Raw genomic sequence first — 20,596 nt, 5'->3', positions numbered from 1 at the left:
GCCATCTTACCAGCTATTTATTCGCTTTTCCTCGCGATCACCGTGATTCTTTTATCTCGCCCAAGGATTTCCCTCCACCTCTGCTCGTTCTGTTCCTCGGCGTGAAACACGTTTCCCGGGCTGTTGAATTGAAAACGGTGGATTGTAAATGATACGGGCGTGTAGCGGAGTCTTTTGCCGAATGAATCATTTTAAGAGGATAGATAGATGCTTTCTTCGAGCTCTCTTCGATTTTTGGATGTTGATAACGAATCGAGGAAACGATGGACAGATTTGGCGAGAGAAATGTCTTTTAATACAATTGATATAAAGAGTATCGAAGAAACGAGAGGGGATACAATTTAAAAAGTGTTTCTTGATTTATTGAAAAGTTCAACGATCAAATCAAAGTATATCCATAATATTTTTAATAAAACGGGCGATAGCATTGTATCTATATGGAAACAAATCAGAAACTTGCCTACATAGGATCTTTTCATTATTTCCCAACATATAGTTATTTATATCCTCTACTTCGAGCATTTATTGTTGGGGCAGCAACTAAGCCATCGAACGTTCTCGCGTCTCGTGAAGGCGATCGAGCAGCGTGGGCAGTAAATCGTGAACAGGAGAGCAAAACGAGAAATCTGTCGATTCCAGTTTTATAAACCGCTCCACCGTCGAAACATTTCTTCTCCTGAAGGTAGGCACATGCTAAAAGCTACGTTCTCTCGGTGTTCGATAAAGAAAAACAGAGGGGGAGGAGGCAGAGAGATTGCACGATAACAAAGAAAATAGGAACGGGCGAGGGTGGAAGAGCGTGTTCCATTTATCCGGCACGAGGACTGCCTTGGCTGTAGAGGACTCTGTGTCACGGAGACGCGAAGGAAAAAAAAAAAAAACAATGATTCGTGTTTGTATGCTACCTAGAAATGAATCGTATCGCTTTCTATGCCGCGATAGGGAAGAGAAATTCTTCTTCTCCGTATTTCTTTGACGTCCATTTATCTTGTTTGCCGGACACGAATCATTGAGGATGCAAGATCGAAGTCTTGGAACGAACCTTTTAATTTCGTACGTGATTTAATACTTCAGCTTTATAATGTTGGCTCCGTGAATGGGAAAGTAAATCAATTTAATTTATTCGTGTATCGAGCTTTCGATAAAAATAGATTAAACCTGGTGTAAATATTTTATTCTTAAACGATACTGCACGTTTGCACAATAATAATGGAGAGAAAAAAAAAATGAAGAGAAATTAATATTTTTCACGATATTAAAGAAGGAGAAATTGAATCCTATTATACGAATTTTATTATTTTATAAATATAATGAAAAAAAAAAATGACAAAATTTGTTTTTGTAAATTATAAGAATTTGAAAAATTAGATTAAAATTTCTTTTTAAAGTTTCGAGTTTATACTTTGCGAGAATCGACAGAACTATTTGAGAATCGTAGTTGCGCGGGTAGACAAGCGTGCCGAGCAACTTTTAGATTCGATTGCTCGGGACAAGACAATCCTTCTCGGCACACTGGTTCACCCTGAACGGGTTATATTCTCTCCTGGATGAATTTTACACGGAGACTGTTACGTGTGGCGAGTGCCCGTTTCCGGAACACGACGTTTCTTGAGAGGCGAAACTTTCTGGGACAACGGGCGTATATCTTTCAGGGAGACGTTGCTATTTCTCTTCCTGTGGCCCTACTATAAAGGAATACCATTGTCTACAAAAAAAAAAAAAAAAAATAAAAAGAAGAAAAAAAAGAAACTGCGTTGCGATATTAAAGGAGTGATAAAAGTGTGTCGTCCTGTTTCGAGACGACGTTTCACTTTCTCATTAGTGGTACTGGTAATGATATTTTATTCATTGGCGAGAAGAAGAAAGTGAATAAATAAGAATGAAGTAGAAAAATGAATTTATATAAGAGAATTTGAAACAAATTGTGAAAAATTTTAATTAGAACAATTTTGAGAACTGTCTTGATGAAAATATTTTATCAAAGAAACATCAAAATTGAATGGAATCAATTATTTGATCGTTGATCATTATTAAAATTGTATACGTCAATAGAATAAAATTAACCAAACGAATAAAATATGTTTCGAGTGGAAACAGTTTGAGAATTAGAATAAAATTGAATTACAACGGCGAATGTACGCAATTAAACGTTAATATCTGCAATACAATGGCAACCATTTAAAATTAATATAATGAATATTTCCACATTATTATCTCTATTGAAATTCACTGTTTTCATTATCACGAAATTATATTGTTTTACTGCGATAAAACAATCGATGAAGTAATTCCCGACGTAGAATACAATTTTGAATGTAAAAAGAATTTTATGTAGACTTTCGATATGATGTGACCAAAGTGAATCATTTAAAAAAAAAAAAAACAAAAAAAAATCGCACGATGTATTAAATTATTTTTAAAACTATTTTAAGTGACTGTAAAGTTTCGCTTCGTAAAGATCTATTTATTCGCAAAATTTATTCGCAAAGTTTCATTTCGTTCCATAAAAATTTCCTTAATTACTAGCAGGAACGTTAACGATACTTCAACGTTTTCTGTTTAACTCTGCCTTATTTTATCGGTGTTTTTATCACGGATGATAGAGCACAGGAGGGAATAGCATGAACATTTCTCTAAGAGGTCGTTAATTCGAAGTTCACCCGGTTCTAGCCGCCGTCTTGGGGGTCGAAGTCACGTTTACACCCTCGAATGCGACTATTAATAAAAACAGGCGAATGGTTCGTTATGGTTATTCGTAATTAATTGTATTCCTCGCAGTATCCCAGAGGACACGTAAATTAACGAGTGCTAAGTTAATGGGCTGGAATTTTATGCCGGGTTTGAGTGCGTTTGTTACATAAATCAACATGCGTACGCACATACAGTACCTCGAATAAAGATTATTTATGGATATTGGACAATGGAAATTAAAAACTAGAGACTAATAGTTCGATATTTGAACGTGTAAAGGAATAAAAAATACCATTAAATTTATGACAGCTTTAATTTCTTCTTTATTTCAATAAAAAATAAGAAATAAAATAATAAGAATAAAAATTTAGAAAATTACAAATATATCTGTATAACTTTTATACTCTGTAAAATTGATTGAATGATTTAGAATGAAACAAAAGAGCAAACTCAAATTAATTTTTATATCAATGGCTGAAAGTTATCCAAATATCTTTTGATATGTAAGATTGTAAATTCAATATATGCCATTTTCGAATCCATTTGAACTTATCACAATATCAATATTAAAATTTCGTTTCAAGATTAAAATTTTCTTACCAGAAATTTATTAAAACTAGACATCCAATCAACTTCATAAATAATAATAATCCATATCTTCACGAATTAAATGCAATCGAACGGATAAAACGATCTCTAAAAACGTAAAAATATTCATCGTACGAAGTCAACAAGATTCCTGACTACCCCAACCGAAGAGAATAAGTAACCCGTTTCGAGGTCAATCGAAACGATTCTTTCGACGTTCCACTTCCGAAAATCATTGGCGAATAAGGAAGAGAGCAGGCTATAAGCGATGCACAAGAATAAAAACACGTTCAGTTCTCCCTTGTTGCCGATCTGTCGGCGAGCAAAACTTGCAGCCAAAGCTCGAATCGGGGCCATAAAGTGCCGGTTCAATTTCGTTCGATTACTATAAAGCTCTTCTTTGCTACGTATGCCGGCGACTGCGAGCTGTCAGGGTGTGGCGTCGAGACACCATGGCGCCGATTCCCTAACCCCTCGTTTTCTTCCCCCGTTCGAAACGGCGTTCGAGGACGTTGCGCCAGATTAAAACAGGATCGACTCACTTTCCGAAACCGGGTCGCCATCTTCTGTTTACAATCGTTGAAATTTTATGGCGAATTTCCTCGAGCAGATTTCCACATGTTAATTGAACGATGCTATTTTATAAATCATTGCTAATGGATTTGAGTATTTTATTGGAAATGGAGGATTTCGTTCGTGATTCAGAATTTTATTGGAAATATTTATCGAGTCTTTTGAGAGAATTCTATATTTTTGGAGTATCTTTGTATTTTTGGAAATAGAGGAAGGAAGTAAGAGTTATTATTCCATTTTCTATATGCGTTTCATATGATATCTTTAAGGAAAGGAAAGTTTTAATAAACACAATCAAATATTCATTTATTTGATTTAATTCCGTATAGTAATACTTTCAGAATTGATCGAAGTGAATATGAGTTTCGCCTTTGCCATTTTATATTTTTATTCACATGAAACGTTCAGCCAATTATCGGGATATGTCGTCTTTGTAAGTTGTTTCCTTAAGTTTGTTGATCATAACCACGAACGATTCTATTATTATTTGTTTTATTTCTTGGCTTTATACTTTATTCTTTGCTTGCAGTTTTTCTTTGGTTTCCACTTTAATTTGTGTCTGCCATCTCGTGCATAAAGCGAAGCATGGAAGAAAATGACGGGAAATATTGTGTAGAATTTTATGCTCCGTCACAGTCTGACGGTTTGGTTGATAACCTAAGAGGGAAGAAATATTATTTTACATTTTTGCAACTTGTCGTTCGCGAGAAAACACTCTTTTAACTGAAGTAATTCAAAAATCTTTTTGCTTTATCTTTGAATCTATTTATAAAAGATAATAACAGCACGAAACAATTAAAAGCATTGCATAAAAATGTTGCAGATTTCTAGATCTTTTAATATGCGAAATTTCACAAGAAACAAATAGGTAAAAATAATAATACGTAATCTACATTTAAAACAAAATTTAATGATTAGTTAATTAATTCAATAGCTTGTTTAATTTTCGTGTAACAATTTTGTATTCACCGAACTTAAAAAGAAATTTTTCAAAGCAATTTATAACAAATTTTATTATATTCCATAGAACCTCGATAATTCTAAATATTATTATCTTCTTATCATTTTATTTTTTTATTAATTATCGAAATTAAATATTATATCTTTTGATCCGAATTGAATTATAGATTAGATACGATAATGTAATTAATTCGATAATTCACATACGAATACTCCTTCTTATATTTCCATCCCTAAACACCACCTCACTAAAGACGGATACCTTAAAATGTTCATATTCCACGAGTTTTCCTCGCCCATCCACCTAGAATCTCGCGTAAACTTATCCCCTTTAAAACCACTCCGACATTCATCGAATCGAACGACGAGGAAACGTGAAAAGCGAGTTTGGCCTCCTCCTCATCCCCGAAGAATCGTGGCCATTTTTATTTTATCCGCTCCACACTATCACGCTCATTTTCTCTCCCCGCACACTACGCTCCCTTTACGTCTTCTCCGTTTCACATCCCGACCTCGTGACTTTTCCCCTTTGTACTCCCCCTCTGCGGCTGTGCGTGCATTTTTTAACAAGCCGTAACGCGATCCTGTTTCGCCCACTGTCGTTTCTCACAGACGGATACTCGTCTCCGCGTGGCGTTCACGCAGTCGAAATCTCGGCTTTATCTCGTCCCAAATCGAGTTACCGCCCGACACTTTTTCCCTTTTCCCCTTCTTGTCTTTCCGACCGCATTCCCCCGGGGGGAGGGGAGGGAGGACGGGGGTGTGTCTCTCGTAAAAGGAAATTGCATCGTGAAGGAGGCGATGCGACCGCGAGAACGACCACGAGAGACGATGAGGGGGAGGGATTCTTTCTCGAGATTGAGGGCGAGCAGTAATCGTTAATTCGTCGTTGATCCCTGCGTAAACGATTCTGTCTCGAGACGAGATCTCTCGCGTGCTCTTTTATCCGCGATTTTTCACTTTGTAAAGAGAGAGAGAGAGAGAGATGGAGATAGTGATTTTTTTCACGATTCAACTTGAAGATTATACTTGAGGAAGGTGGTACAGGCGATCATAGATCATGGAGCATCTAATATTTATATATAAAAGTTTATTAAGGGATTAATGTTTCGTTCTATATGAGAGTTTGTTAAAATATTTAATAACGTGGGAATTACTAACATAGGGACAGATAGTATATTGTGTCATTAATAAACAATATTATATTATTGCGAAATAATTATAATGTAAATTGATGCTTGATTATGGTAACGAGATAGTGATTATATAAAGCGATATAGGTATTGTATAATAAGAGAGTTCGGTATTTTAATCCATTAAATATTAATATTCCTAATCGTTTTGTTTTATGTATTTTTTTCGTATTTAACACGAAAAGAGCAATTTATCTTTGCAGCATAAGTTTCAAATCTAGGTAACTCGTTAATTCAGTAATATTGTTGAATTATCGTGCAAAAATTATTTATTGCTGTCCAGAGAATATTAATTTCGAATACTGTTATTCGTACGGATTAATTTAATTTATATAAACTTAATTCTTTATTTTCTAATCGAACAGAAGCGACATTCGTGTAAAAAGAAAAAAAAAAAAAAAAAGAAAAGAATTAAAAAGAATCGTAACACGTTCGATCAGTTTGATTTTTTGACAACAATAATAAGGAAACTTTAAAATTATCTCGTAATCATAACTCGTAATAATACCCGATCGATTTAACGATGAAATATTCCGCTGTTCCATATCCATTTTGCCGCGAGTGCGGCGTATATTTTACATATCTATCGAATTGAAAGCGGATATACGCGCATTATTCCCATACGCGTATTTCAAGCAGAGATATATATACACACACACATACACATATGCACGAGTATATACGAGTATATACGATGAATATATATACGTATACACGCACATTTCTATTATAAGTGTATATTCAGTTACATGGTGGTATCAAGATGAAAGTCGAATTTGTCTTCCAACGGAAATATCCTTTTAAAAGCGAACGCTGTATATCTTTGAAGTTTTCTTCGTCTCCCGATTTTATGACATTTGTTCTGTTCAAACGATGTAATGAATACAAATTGATCATAAATTTAAATTGAAACACGGTAGACACGGGTGTGCATCTTTCTAGTTGTCGCCGAATAAAATTCGCGTTAACAAGGTTTCAGTCGATTTCCATCCCTTTTATGCTGCATTATTTTTCTTTGTGATTTTCAGTTAATTTTTATTCTAAGACTTTATATTAGGAAATATTTATATTGAATTTAATGTGTTTCTATTTATTTGAAAATTAATTTTGTATAACTCGAGGTAATAAGGATCTTTATTGGTATCTGTTAATTCGAAAGTTATAGTTCATAATTTTATACTGAAAATATTAAAAACATATTTAAAAAAATTGGAAGAACTAAAGTCTTTTTCTAAGAATAAAAAAGAAAAAAATTCGATAAAAGTAATTTTTTTTTTCTTATTTAATGTTATTATAGATCTTCGTTTCGTCATAAATATTTTTTTATTATACGCGAATACCACAAAGATATATTTCTTGTAGAGATAAATTTTAATGCGATTCCATTTTGATTTTATTCGCGTGATCGATTTTCGCTTACGCTTTGGTTGATTGCGAGGATGCATACGATTTAAATTCAATCGATTCGTATTTTGAATTAAATTTGTAATCTCTCTACTGAAAATTTCGTTTATTTTAGAGTTAAATTTTTATAGAATTTTAGCTTAATTTCTATCCAACTACGGGATTCGGATTGTATTTTATTTTCCTTCGATTTAGATTTAATTTTTATTTTATTTCAATTCGATACCTTCCTATCTACCATTTCCAACATCCATTTAATCTATTTCAGATTAATGTCCATCTCATTTCTCTTTAGTTACATTTAATTGAAATATTAGGGTTGTTTAATCCTATACAATTCTAATCGAATCGATAGCCATCAATACGTAATGCAGTATGCAATTCAATAAAATGAAATCGTACAATTGTAAATTATTTCGATACATGTGTTTTCATAATTCGCAATTCTAAATAATACGAACGCATTTCTTTCAAAAACGGGAAATAAATGGGAAAAATGTTAAACTCTAGTAGATAAGTATTTTCATTTACTTAAGTTTTATTTTATTATTAAGTTTATTTTCCTATTAATTTTGTTCATTCAAGAAAACAAGTTTTGTGCCATTTTTTCTTAAATTGCTTATTAATATCTATTTTAATTTCTGTATAATATTATATTTCCTTTCCAAGATAAATCGAGTTAACAAAGCAATTGATAACCAACGTCGAGTAAAATGAGATCATCATCCGATGAAATACACGCTCCACCAGAACTGTAAGTTTATTTTAGCAGTGGCATCAATATTCAAGGACCGTTACAGGAACCGGTTTCATAAAATTTGCTTCAGCTCCAGCTTCTTAGAGACATTTCCCTTCTCCCATCCATCCCCTTCTCTATTCCATACAGTTTCATTTAATCAAATATTTTCTGAAGGAGTTGTTAAGTTCTCGTCCGCTATTCTAGTCATATTTCAATTTGCATTATCCCAATCGACAATACATTCATGCATCATTGCTTTAACAATCTTCCATTTTATTAAAATCCAGTAAGTATATTTCGAACATTTATTAAAAAAAAAAAGAGGAAAAAAAAAAGAAAACAGAATTACTTTTCTACAGTAACATGGTACAGTACATGGTAAATTGTTTTACATTTTATTTAAATTTTAACCGAAAAAACATTGTTAAAATCAAATGTCACAACTGTATCGAGGAAAAAATAACAAAATCAATTTGATTTCCACGCAGAATAAATTACAGTAGATTTGGGATCATGAATATTTATTGTACGTGACTGACAATGAATTTCGAGTATTAGAGATACGTGAAAGAAACAAATGTTTGATATTAGGATAGAAATAAAAAAAAAAACATAATCGCCTTGGGATAGATTTTATGAAATATTTATATCTCGGAAATATCATCGTATAATTTATTTAAATTGTATGAACAAAATTTATAAACTCTCAATAGGCTACAAAAGTTATATTTTAATTTATAATGATATGAATATTATAATCCTTTTATTTTAAACAAGCACTGGCTAAAATTAAATTAGGTATTAGTATAACGATATACAGTTGTATTTTACATTGGAAAATAGATATAGTTGAGAGCTCATTAAACATTATTTTATTTATATTTTTATTTTAATTGACACTCGCATAAGACAAGTATCGAATGAAATTCGATTATTCACACTGAAATTTTAATGCAAATCTAACCAAAATCAATATTTCAATACTGTCAAATAATAATTAACAAGTTGTCATTTGCTATACAACAAACAGAATCAATGCATAATAATCTTGTCTCAATATAATCAATGTTTGAAACAAAGTTTCTGTTCTGTATTCGTGAATGAATAATTACTTTCGGTTAACCACAACTGCTAATATAAACCGAATCAGTGTGTGTAATTCGTTTCCTCGTTTCAAATTTCTTCGAGTGAAATATCAATCAATTTCTCCATTAACATTCACCTGACAGAAGAAAAGAATCAAATTATATCGAATCTTAACATTACAATCATAACAAATCGTAATAAACAGCTTTTACATTAAATTACTTACTTCATTCTTGCAATCTTTACCCAACGATGAAACAATAACAGTAAAAACGGAGGAAACTCGAAGAACGAAAGAAATTAATATAAATTAAACCAAACATCGTAACAGAAGCAAAGATATTAAAACGAGTTAACACGAGCAGCAGACCGCTCGAAATCGTATAAAAATATTTTCCGGCTTATTTAACCCGGCGCGCTGTTCCGCTTTCCTCTTCGGAAGTATATCCTCAGAGGAACGTGAGATCAACTCGGAAGCACCGTAATAACTGACAAAGTCCCGCCACCGTTAACATTTACGATCTCACTCCTGCATCACACGGTTGGCGATCCAGCGAAAAAATATTCCAAGAAAATTCCAGCAACCCCCTTTCGTTATTCACGGTATGGAGAATGATGACCGCATAAAGGAACACGAAGGTAAATGGGCGCGGAAGGTAAACGAAGAAACGATGGGATGTTGTTGCGGCGAGATTATTCATAAATCTAAAAATGTGTATGCAGAAAGAGAAGCAGAGAGTTAATTCTGCGGCGTGGACGTAACGAAGAGGAGGAGGAACTTTGATATTCGTCGGTGGATGAACAGATATATGGTTGTTTTATTGTTGAGAAGTTTTTTTTAGCGATATGTTGGTGTATTGGTTGAAGAAGTTTGTAGGTACGCGTGTTGTGGAAATTGGAGAATTTGAAGTTAAGTTGGGATTTTGTTACTTTCGGAAGGTTTATTAAAGAGGAGGGGTTAGGTTCATTGCATTTAAAGTTTGGAGATATGTGTTTTTCCGTGGAAAAAGGAGAATTTGAATAAAATTAAGTTGGAACTTGCTTTATTGAAGGGGTGGTTTTTTTGATTTGTGTCGATAGTTGGAAGATGCGTGCGTGTGTTTTACAGAATTGAAGATTTTGAAAGAAGTTGAAGTTAAAGGATTTCGTTGCTTTAAAAATAATTAAAGTTTTTGGATTTGTGTTGTGCTACGTATTATATGGATCGAAAGAAAATGGAATTATAAAATGTGTTACACTGTCAAAGAATAGTTCGAAGAAAATAAATTTAAAATTCCATTATTTTAAAAAAATTCTCTCATGAAAGAATTATCATCGTAAAGAAAACTTTCATCGATAGCATCTGCAGCACCTGTAGAATTATAAAATTCTCTCAACTTTTGTATCAGAAGTATCAGTTCGAAGAAACTACCCCTTTTCACAAACTTGAATGTCAAGTCACCACCACACTAAACATTCCAATAACTCGAGAAACTTAACGTTCTTCTTTCTTCATTCGGAATACAGAGCAATAAAAGAATTTCTCTCCACAAACACACACACACACACACACACATACACCAATCCATAGAAAGTGCAGAGGAAGAGCACTGGACAGTCCAAGCAAGAGTCAAGACGTTTTTAATCTCGAAAGCTCGCGGGCTTTTGATCTCATTAGACCCTGTCGGAATGTGCCTTGGCCGACGCGTAGCCCGAGGCGTGCACTTTGTTGTTCCTTAACAATTTAAAGAAATTCCAGCTCGAATAACTGCGCCAAACCATCAGACGGCTCGACTAAAGAGTTACGGTTAATGGAGGGGAAAATGGTGTGAAGAAGGGTGAAAAGAAAAGGGTTGAAAGAGCGCAAGGGGGTTTGAAAGCGACCTGTCAAGGGATAGAGGTAAATTGAAAATCAGCCAGTGGCCTGGCTGGCCGAAATACTTGGCGAATAGTTTCGTGGCGAATTGGAGGCGAGACTGCGTGAGAATATTCGATCGGTTGTGTTTAGTCAACCGGGGAACAGGACGCCTTTGTTTGAGCCATCTTCCAAGGGTGTGAACCTGTTCTCCGAGTTACAAGGGTGCGCAAGTTTGTTAGGACGCTGCAGGGTGATGGGGTGGTTTATACTTCGAAAGTTAATCGAACGGATATCGAGTGGAATAGGGTGCGTTTGTTTACGCTTTGTTTTTTTTAGGGCTTTAGGACGATGATATCGAAGATGGAGGAGCATGAGGATTAATTTTTATTTTGATTGTATGTGATGGGAATACGATCGATGTTCTTGTTATTATTATCTGAGTTTTGTAATTACTATTTTTTACTAGTTTTTTGTTTATGCTGGTTCCCTTCATCGTGGAATAATATTTTATTGGCTTGTAGTAGATAATTTGTTCTTCGGGAGAAGATTGATTATTTCTTTCCATCACAAACAGAATGATAAAACATGATAATTTTTCTACTAATAATATTTTAATTAATAATCGTTTATTTACACGTAGATAAATTTCTGATAGTACATAATTGGAAAAAATAAGATTATCGTTTATTATACGATGGATATCGATCGATTCTACATTAATTTAAAGAATTATTAATTTTAGGATAATATGAATTCATTCGACAAACATGGTACACGTAATAAAATATAATTAAAAGTTAATTTTCACTTTATTTGCTAAAAAATATACTTGAATTTTTTAATTTTGAGTTTACAACATTAGTGACATACCGTGTTATTGCTCTTGAGCGTACGTACTAAATGAAACATTTAATTGGCTTAAATTTTTTTTGATAGAAAAATTTACACAAAAATGCAAGAACGTGGAAATTTTAGCTTGAATAAAAAAATAAACAAAACAAATATGCAGAATAAGTTTCTCTTTTTTACAAATAGGATAAAATAAACAAAGATATTCCCTTCGAACTATGTATTTCATGAACTAGGAATTAAACAATATTCTGGAATGTAATGAGCAAAAACTGGTGGTGCTCCGTAACTTATTTCCATAGCAATTTTTACCACTGTTTTATATTTTAATCCTCGGATTGCGCGCGACGGGGGGTTGGATTAATTTTAACTCACATAGAAGAATCTCGCTCGAACACTTGTTGTGGATTTAATTCTGTATTTATAAATTTTTTTTTGTCAGAAGAAAGATCTTAGAATTTTAGAATCTCTTAACATTTTTATTTCAATAAATGTCAAAATCAATACCAAATTACTCTCTGTTCTCTTTTCACATTTCTTTTATAATCATTCTACATTTTATTTCCCTTTTATTTCCAAATCTTCATATTCAAATGAAAATTCACTAGATCCAATATACCTACATCTAATCAATTATTATTTAAATGCTATCCTAAATTTAACGATGTGCAAATACACTTTTTACATCCCTTATAATTTAACCTCAAACGAAAATCACGGTTAGCTTTAAAGACCAGAGAGAGAGGGCCATCCAAACTTTTTATGGATTATTAAAACAAACGTAAAATTTTCATAACAACCTTTGACGATCCGTAAACGCGTGATTCGATTATTTTTAACGCGATTGTAAAAGGGGCGCTATCGACGAGTTAATCAGCGGAGCGCGAAAGAAAGTTCCGCTCCAGGGTTGATCGAGGATAGACGATGAAGTTCGTCGAATCGGAATGTAAAAAGTTATTCGATTAGCCCACTTTTGTCTACATTAATTATGATCCGATACTTTCGTGCTCTACGAACTAGCAGAGAGGTATCAGCCGCGAGAGAACTTTTGCGTTAAGTGGATGAGAAAAGTTTTACTAATACCTGGAAGAGATGAATGAGAAAGAGAAACAGAGAGAGAGAGAGAGAGAGAGAGAGAGAGAGAGAGTGGAAAAGAGAGAGAATGAAAGCACAGAAATGGGATGAATGTGGAAGAGGATTGATCTACGGCTGAGCGCGTTGAAGAGATTAGTCGAAGATTGGTCCCCGCGCGATTTTCATCGAGGCAATGGTACTGGATGTAGATTAAAGAAATTCGTTTGGATTGAGAAATTCACAAACACGTGGAATAAGAATTGTGAACGATGAGAATATTGGATGATTCGGAAGTTCAGAACGTTCGTTCGAACCACGATATTTAAAATGTTGTAAACGAATTTAATCGAAATTTATAAATTTAGTCGATTTTGAATTGAAAAATATTCTCAGCATTGCGTGAAAGACTTTGTCTCGAAAAGATACTTTTTTTTTTTTTATTAAATCTTTAAAATTTGATGGTCAGTTAAATATGAATATGGAATATTGAATGATTTAGAATTATGAAGTTTTATTTGTCTGAGGATTAATTGATGTTTATTTAATTGAAGTATATTATGATAGGTGTATTTTTAAATAATGATATTATATAAATAATAAGTCCTTTTTGAGATACAAGAAATTATTTTTGAAAATTAAACATTTATAACTTCGTGTATGATTTATTTTAGCTTTAGGAGTTATGTATAATATTTATGCAGACGAAAGATACACACCCAGAGTAAAGTATTAATATGAACAAAGAACATATAACTGGAAGTAAAGTGCAATATTTGTCTGATGTAATATTTGTGTTAAGAAATTTGATAAACTTCAAGAGAAGAATATTTCATTGAAAACTTCAAAATAATTAATGATACGAAGTTGCTCGAAATAATTAGCTTAAAATAGCTCATATAAATAATCAGCAAAATTATAAATCATATGGAAAAATAATTAGAATAAATACGTTTCCTTGAAGAAAAAATTTACGTCAAGATAATTACAGTCAAGCAGAAGAAATACATCTCTGTTTCTGCTCCATTACAAGTGCATTAATCTCTTAATCCTCTTTGCCCTTCTTTTTCTTCTATACCGCAAGGTAAATGCGATTTCAGTTTTAGATTAAGATTTAACCGAGTTCAAGATTTTAGTTTTAATAAAGTAAAAATCGTCTTATGAAAGATGAAATTAAAATTAATCTTTCAGAGTTTAAGAAAAATATCCGTGTTTCGGGATCAGCGTTTGAGAGTTGAAATTAATTATGAAACAAGTTACGATTAAAACGTAGTTAGCAAACTGGGTAGCAATTTAATTAACCGTACAATGCCACTTTGGCTAATTAGTTTCTAATCATATGAAGACATCTTTGCAAGAAGCAATTACACTTCAATTCTAAACTTGAATCTATTCGAAGTTTAGAATTGCTATTATCAAATAACGATTAAATTTCAAATCAATTACTAAAAGAGATGAAATTATATTTCAACTTTACCATTTACCCAACTTTAAAGTGTTCGAGTTCTTGAAAATTCTCTGTAACAATTTTGAATAAGAAAGGGAACGTTAACTCTTTAATTGCTTCGCGATTATTATTCGAAATTCATTTATCAAGGATGAATTAAATATTATCTATAAATTTCCATAAATAAATAACGTTACATTTCCAATTTAATAAAATAAATTTTTACATTTCTTCACTTTTAATATCACAATAATGATCAATTTCAAAAAGAAAAAATATCTTTATAATCAACAAGTAATTCAATTTACAGCTCGTCAATATATAATTTTAAACGATTTCTCTCATCCAATCTCCATCTGATTTCACGCAAAGTGAAATCCAAGTTTTCGTTCACTTTCTGAAAATCATCCATTTTTCACTTGTTCGATTTTTATTGCATTCGGATTCGCGGATCTGTTTCACGGAAGGAAAGCTTTATCCGTAAGAAGTGTCCTCGAGGGTTGAATAAAAATATTCGACGAGGTTATCGAGGCGATATCCCCCCCGATAAGACGAAAGATTTCTTGGTCCAGAAGTCGAGCTTGTACAGCTCATTAAAATCTCGTTATAAGAGAAGTCAGGAAGTGTGGCAGGCCAAGTTCCTTGGGCGCAGTTTCGCAGATATCGTGCCCGAAGTCGCGTTCACGCAGAGCACCGCGTAAACTAACTTAATTACTCGCGAGATTACTCCCGTAAAAAAAAAAATAATTTGCGATTAAATTAACCGCTGCGAAGATCTCATGGGTTGGAGTTTCCTTAAACACGTTGCATATCACGTGAACTTATGTGTGTGTGTATGTGTGTGTGTGTTTATGTTGTTTGCAAAAATGAAGAATTCAAGCAGGTAAATAAAAACATTATCTTTTATACTGTAGAAACAAGATAAACTCGAGGAAGGAACGTAGGAGGATATAAATAATTGAGTTTCCCATATTTTTTTAATTATTCCGAATTTTTCATCATATTTTGAATAAATTTAATTGGTAGAATTTTCACTTGTAAGTTCATTTCATTTTGTAATTGCTTTGAATTCATCAATATTTAAATCGAGATTTTAATTTATTAACTCTTCAACCGATTATTTTCTATATGTCATGATCGAGATCGTTATACAATGAGAATAATGTATATATTTGCATTTGGAAAATTCGTGTTTGTTATTTTATTGAATTTTTGAAGAGTAATATAGTAATATAACGATACATACGCAAAAGATCAGCAATGAACAACAAATAATAAATAAAAGAGAAAAATTCATGATATCTGTGGAATACGCTTTATCAATTCTCGAATAATATATAAAATAAAATATAATAAATAAAAGTTCCATTCTTTTTTCTTTTCCATCTTCTTTCGTATAAATTATTCGTAAAATGATCTAAATTAGATCTTACAGATTATTTACGATTCGTAGAAGAACGAAAGATGGAATATTTCATTCTAATATTTTCATTTAAATCCCCTGAAACGATTGAGGGATATATTGGAAGAAAAATTGAGCGAATAAAGGGCTTACCTGAGTCTTCACGTCGCCGCCAACGCTAACCTTAGATTGAAAATTGCTCCGATCTATGAGGATTTTAGCGTTATTTATGTAGACTTCTTGACCGTGAGTGCCTGGTCTCCTGGTGACCCACAAGGGTGGATTACCCTCTAACTCCGACGAGATTGAGTCTCCTAGATTCTCGATCGTCTTTGGGAAATTCGCTGGAACAAGCAAACGAATATTTTCTATTTTTCTTGTTCTATTCTTTTCAATAAAAAATTTTAACAATATAATTTTCTAATATATTTATGATATAACGAGAGATATACGTGGTAAAGGCAGAAATGCATTATGAATTGAACAACGGAGGAACGCATTTTAGGATTACAATATTCAAAATAGAACTTCTCGAATTATTAGCGATGAAAATCAATTTAACAGAGGAATATTCATGCACCATTGCGTTAATACTGATTTAGAATCATTTCAATTACTATTTGCTCGGTATTATCCATTCCAATGATTTTATGAATGATAAACTAAAATTATCTGTTAAATTGAGATAGATTTGAATTTCTAATGATTAATTCCTAATTTCTTAATATCTATATTCTTCAATTCTTTAATAAAATTGTGAAAAATTAAATCTTTTGCATAAATTATTATTATTATTATTATTATTATATGCAACAAATTCAAGAAATGATCGTTCGTCATTGTATGACAGATAGCATTGCAATAAAAATAATTTATAATCCTTTAAATTACTGCTGTAAAATTGTATAAAAACAAAAATATTCTACATAATTTATATATCTTACACAAATCATTCGCGTGTTATCAACAATAAAAAAAAAAAAAAGATCAAAATATACATATACTTCAATCGAATATCAAAGTAAAAATATCGCCAGAAAAAGAAAAGAATATAAGATATAAAATTTTTTTTTCGATCGTAATAATTTTATCATTCTCTGTACCTTTTCCAATCTCTCTTAAACGCCAGCGCAGTATCATTTAAACGCGGAGGGAGGCACAGTTTCCAGGAAAAGGCCGTAAAACGGCAACAACTGGAGTAAACAGGACAGAATCCCGCAAAGTACAATCCATCAAACGCGTTACGTCTCTTTTCATCGCCGGCCACGAGCCAAACCGTAAAAAGATCGTTCTCGAGCTCGAATCCGAGCTCGTCACCGGGCGCAAAAATTTTATTTTCAACCGCGACGAGCACACGCGAATTACAAGAGGGCGGAAGAGATGGGTTGGAATAAAAAAAAAAAAAAAAAAGAAAAAAGGAAAACAAAAAAAAAAGAAAGAAAGAGAAGCCAAAAGAAAGACCAGGAAAAAGATAAAGCTCGAACGAAAAGAGAGGAAATGGGAGAAGGGGGGGTGGTAAAGAGTTCACCGCGAAGCTACAAAGCTGGTCTCTTTATTATCTCGTTACCAGCTAGAATGTCCTCGTAATCTTTGAGCTTTTTTCCACTCGGTATCTACCTTGGAGTTCTACGATAGCATAGATAACGCTCTGCATTTTGCGGGGAAAAGTTCAATCTCGGCATAAAAGGAGGTGGAAGATGCGCGTTGGGAGCAACAACAATGACGCTCATTACGAATGCTTGGAGATTGGGTCCTGTTTCGTTCGTTAAATTGCCAGCTGTTTTCCTTTCTCAAACGCTGATCTCCTTGGATCAACATTCACGGGGGCATAGCTGTGGTTGAGATAAATCGGTGAGGGGTGCATCCCTAGCTTCTTACGACATTTGGTATAATTTTATAAATTTGTGTACGTTAGAAATAATAACAGGTTATGTAAAAAAATTTAGGATTGAATTTTGTTCCGTTGAACGATCTTCTTGGATCTCTCTGTTTCGAACTTTCGAAACATTTTCTTGAACGTATAGTATATCTAGTTGATACTTTTTATAATCTCGCGAAATTGCAGCATTGCTATTCGGATACAAGCCAACACAGAAAAATTTTCGCGCGGAGTGAATATAAATCGATCGCGCAAACAGCTTTGTACGAATGTTCTCGTTTTGTGGTCGGAGGAGGGGGGGACCATCGCACCTGTGCCCCAAGGGGTTCCCCGCCGGAAAATAAATGGGATTCGATCGAGGACTTAATCATCCGCCTTCGTTGAAAGGGACGTCTGGGACAAAACGATGCAGAGGCGGTGGGGGGAGGGGACCTATTGATCGTTCAATGGAACATATTTGTCTAGATTTTTCGATCGTCGTACGTGCGATTCGTCGCCCCCCCCCCCCCCACGATGAATAATGCCTCCGCTTTTATTTGCTCCCGGGTTGCTGCCTTGTTCACGGGTGTAATTTAACGGTATCAAAGATTTTCTTGTTTCCGCTCGCCAGAGATTAATGGCGGAATGCGGCAGTAACGTTTATGAGTTATGCACTTTTTCCCGTTATATTTGGGACTGTGTGGTCTTTCGATTAAAATTTTCACTACTCCTTATTATATACCTCTGTTTGATTGATATTTAAAAATAGGATTTTTTATATTAATTTTATCGAAATATGTAAATTGAAATGCAATTTTTAAAGAGAATAATCTTATCGGCATGATTTTGTTTTTCGTGGTAAAAAATATTCATTGTGTATTTTGCTTTTCAATATTTTTTAGCTTTCTACGTATCATTCTATTCGGATTTTTTGTACGATTAAATTTCAACAAGAAATGCATGAACTCTCGTTTCTTTTAATCATCGATCTTTTCTGTTCCTTGATATCAAATTTATATAATATGTAAATGTAAAAATGTAAAATCTCTTCTTTTCATTTATCGTACAATATCAAATTAATACATGAGAATATGAAATTAAAAATACCACTTACTAATCCTTCAAAACTGTAATTAATCTTACCCAAAATTGCTCAATTAATCCATCAATAAATAAACTATCTATTAACAATTTTCGACATTACACGTGTCACATCATGCATCGTATCGTATTTTATATAACCATATTCATCTTCACGTTTCAACCTTTTATTTCCTCATTTATCATTGACTATATTTGCATATGTGATCTTCGATTAAATCTCTCCCTTCCCAAAACGAAAGAATTTCTAGATAAGTTTCCGATCAAGCCTCTGTCAGAGCTCTAAAAGAACGCGGGTTCAACTAAATCTGGATCACAAAAACGATCCGAAACCGAGTCGAAGAGGGTGGACAAGTTTCTGCTGATGCGACGATAAAATGGTTGGCCAGCTCGCCATCAAACGTAAAGAAACACGAGAACGATCGGGTTCAGGGACTTGTCGAAACTGTTGTCACTCTCTCAAACCTCGTTTTCACGGTGGACAGTTAAAGAAAATGATTCTCTTGGAATGGAGGATTTTTCCAGTAGAAGAAGAGATATTGGCAAAGGTGTAGTCAAAAATTTAAATGGGAGAAGGACAAAATAAATTTTATTTCAAATTAATTATTTATCCGTTTAGAAATTTTGTTGGTCAAAATTTGGCCATGGATTGATTTATTTTTCGTTGATATTAGAAATTTTCCAATTTTTTATTATGATCCATTTCAAAAAATAAATATAAAAAGACCACTGGACTAATTCCAAATTTTTGAATCTAATAATTTTAAATTTGACGCATATTTTATTAAAAAAAAAAAAATAAAAAGAATTCAAAATCTACATATTTCTTCGCGTTAAACGTGGTATAAACGTATCGCCGACGAATCACATAGAGGTATGCAAAAAAATTCAATCCGATATTCCTTCTCGTAATGACATTCCATGCAGGCGTCAGTTCGAACCGTCTATTTGTAGGTTAAATTTCGGGAAAAGGTGGAGGGTAAACAGACCTTATAGAAACGCGGCTCGGAGGGGAGCTCGGAATAATTTCGATTCCGTTGCCCGTTGCACGGTCGTTTACACGGGCGCATACCGGCGTGGGATATTTCAGTACATTGGGAAGCAAGGGGCGCGGCATCTTGTTTGGACACTTCTTTAAATCAATTACGAGTTCCTGGCAGGCAAGTTCGCTGGGCAAGTAGCGCGCTTCTACCCCTTCCAATTCGACGAAAGTTCGACGAGCACCACCTCCTTCTCCACCACACGGAAACATAGCATCAAACTCTCGGTTTCCGGATTGTTTGCTCGGCTTCGACGGATTCAATCGACGCATTTGCGATTCAGATGATGATCGTGGCAGCTTACGCTCGTGAAATTCGAATATCGCAATTACCTTGCACCGGGTTACTGCATACCGATTTTCAAAATTCCTCCCTCGCTTCTGGTTATGCCTCGTACAGAGTGCGTTGATTGTAAGTTTGTATAGATGATTCGTAGGACGAACACGTTGATTCAAATTGTCTTTAATACAAGTATAATATGTGGAATTTGGTTTGATAGTACATGGAATGGAATTGAATTGAACGGGATATGAATTTGGGATACGTTATATGTACAACTTATAATAAGTTATATTACAGAAATAATTAAAATGTAATGTAATAGAGTTTCATTCGTTTTATTTGTTGTTGTCAAATTTAACTCACTAAATTTTTCTCAGATTTTTCATAATTGAATTATAACGTGACAAATTTTGCATTCTCTTTGATGTTTTTTTTTTTATTATTTTTTATCATAATTATTAAATTATTAATAATT

General features: G+C 33.4%; 1 protein-coding gene across 4 annotated transcripts in view; it reads right to left on the bottom strand.

The window, feature by feature from the left end:
* Fas1 (fasciclin 1 Fas1 domain-containing) overlaps positions 1-20,596 on the bottom strand; it is a 294,183-nt gene that overhangs the window by 63,992 nt on the left and 209,595 nt on the right. For all 4 annotated transcript variants that reach the window (XM_086904462.1, XM_086904439.1, XM_086904455.1 and 1 more), the window contains exon 3: positions 15,994-16,184. In XM_086904462.1, coding sequence (XP_086760588.1) covers positions 15,994-16,184 — 191 coding nt within the window. The remainder of the gene's footprint in view (positions 1-15,993; positions 16,185-20,596) is intronic.

The sequence above is a fragment of the Apis florea genome, unplaced genomic scaffold (assembly GCF_048593485.1).
Source record: "Apis florea isolate Af1SG1 unplaced genomic scaffold, ASM4859348v1 contig_1615_pilon, whole genome shotgun sequence".
In the NCBI taxonomy this organism is placed as follows: domain Eukaryota; kingdom Metazoa; phylum Arthropoda; class Insecta; order Hymenoptera; family Apidae; genus Apis; species Apis florea.
The sequence above is the reverse complement of the archived record's forward strand: the minus strand, read 5'-3'. Positions and strand labels throughout refer to the sequence as shown.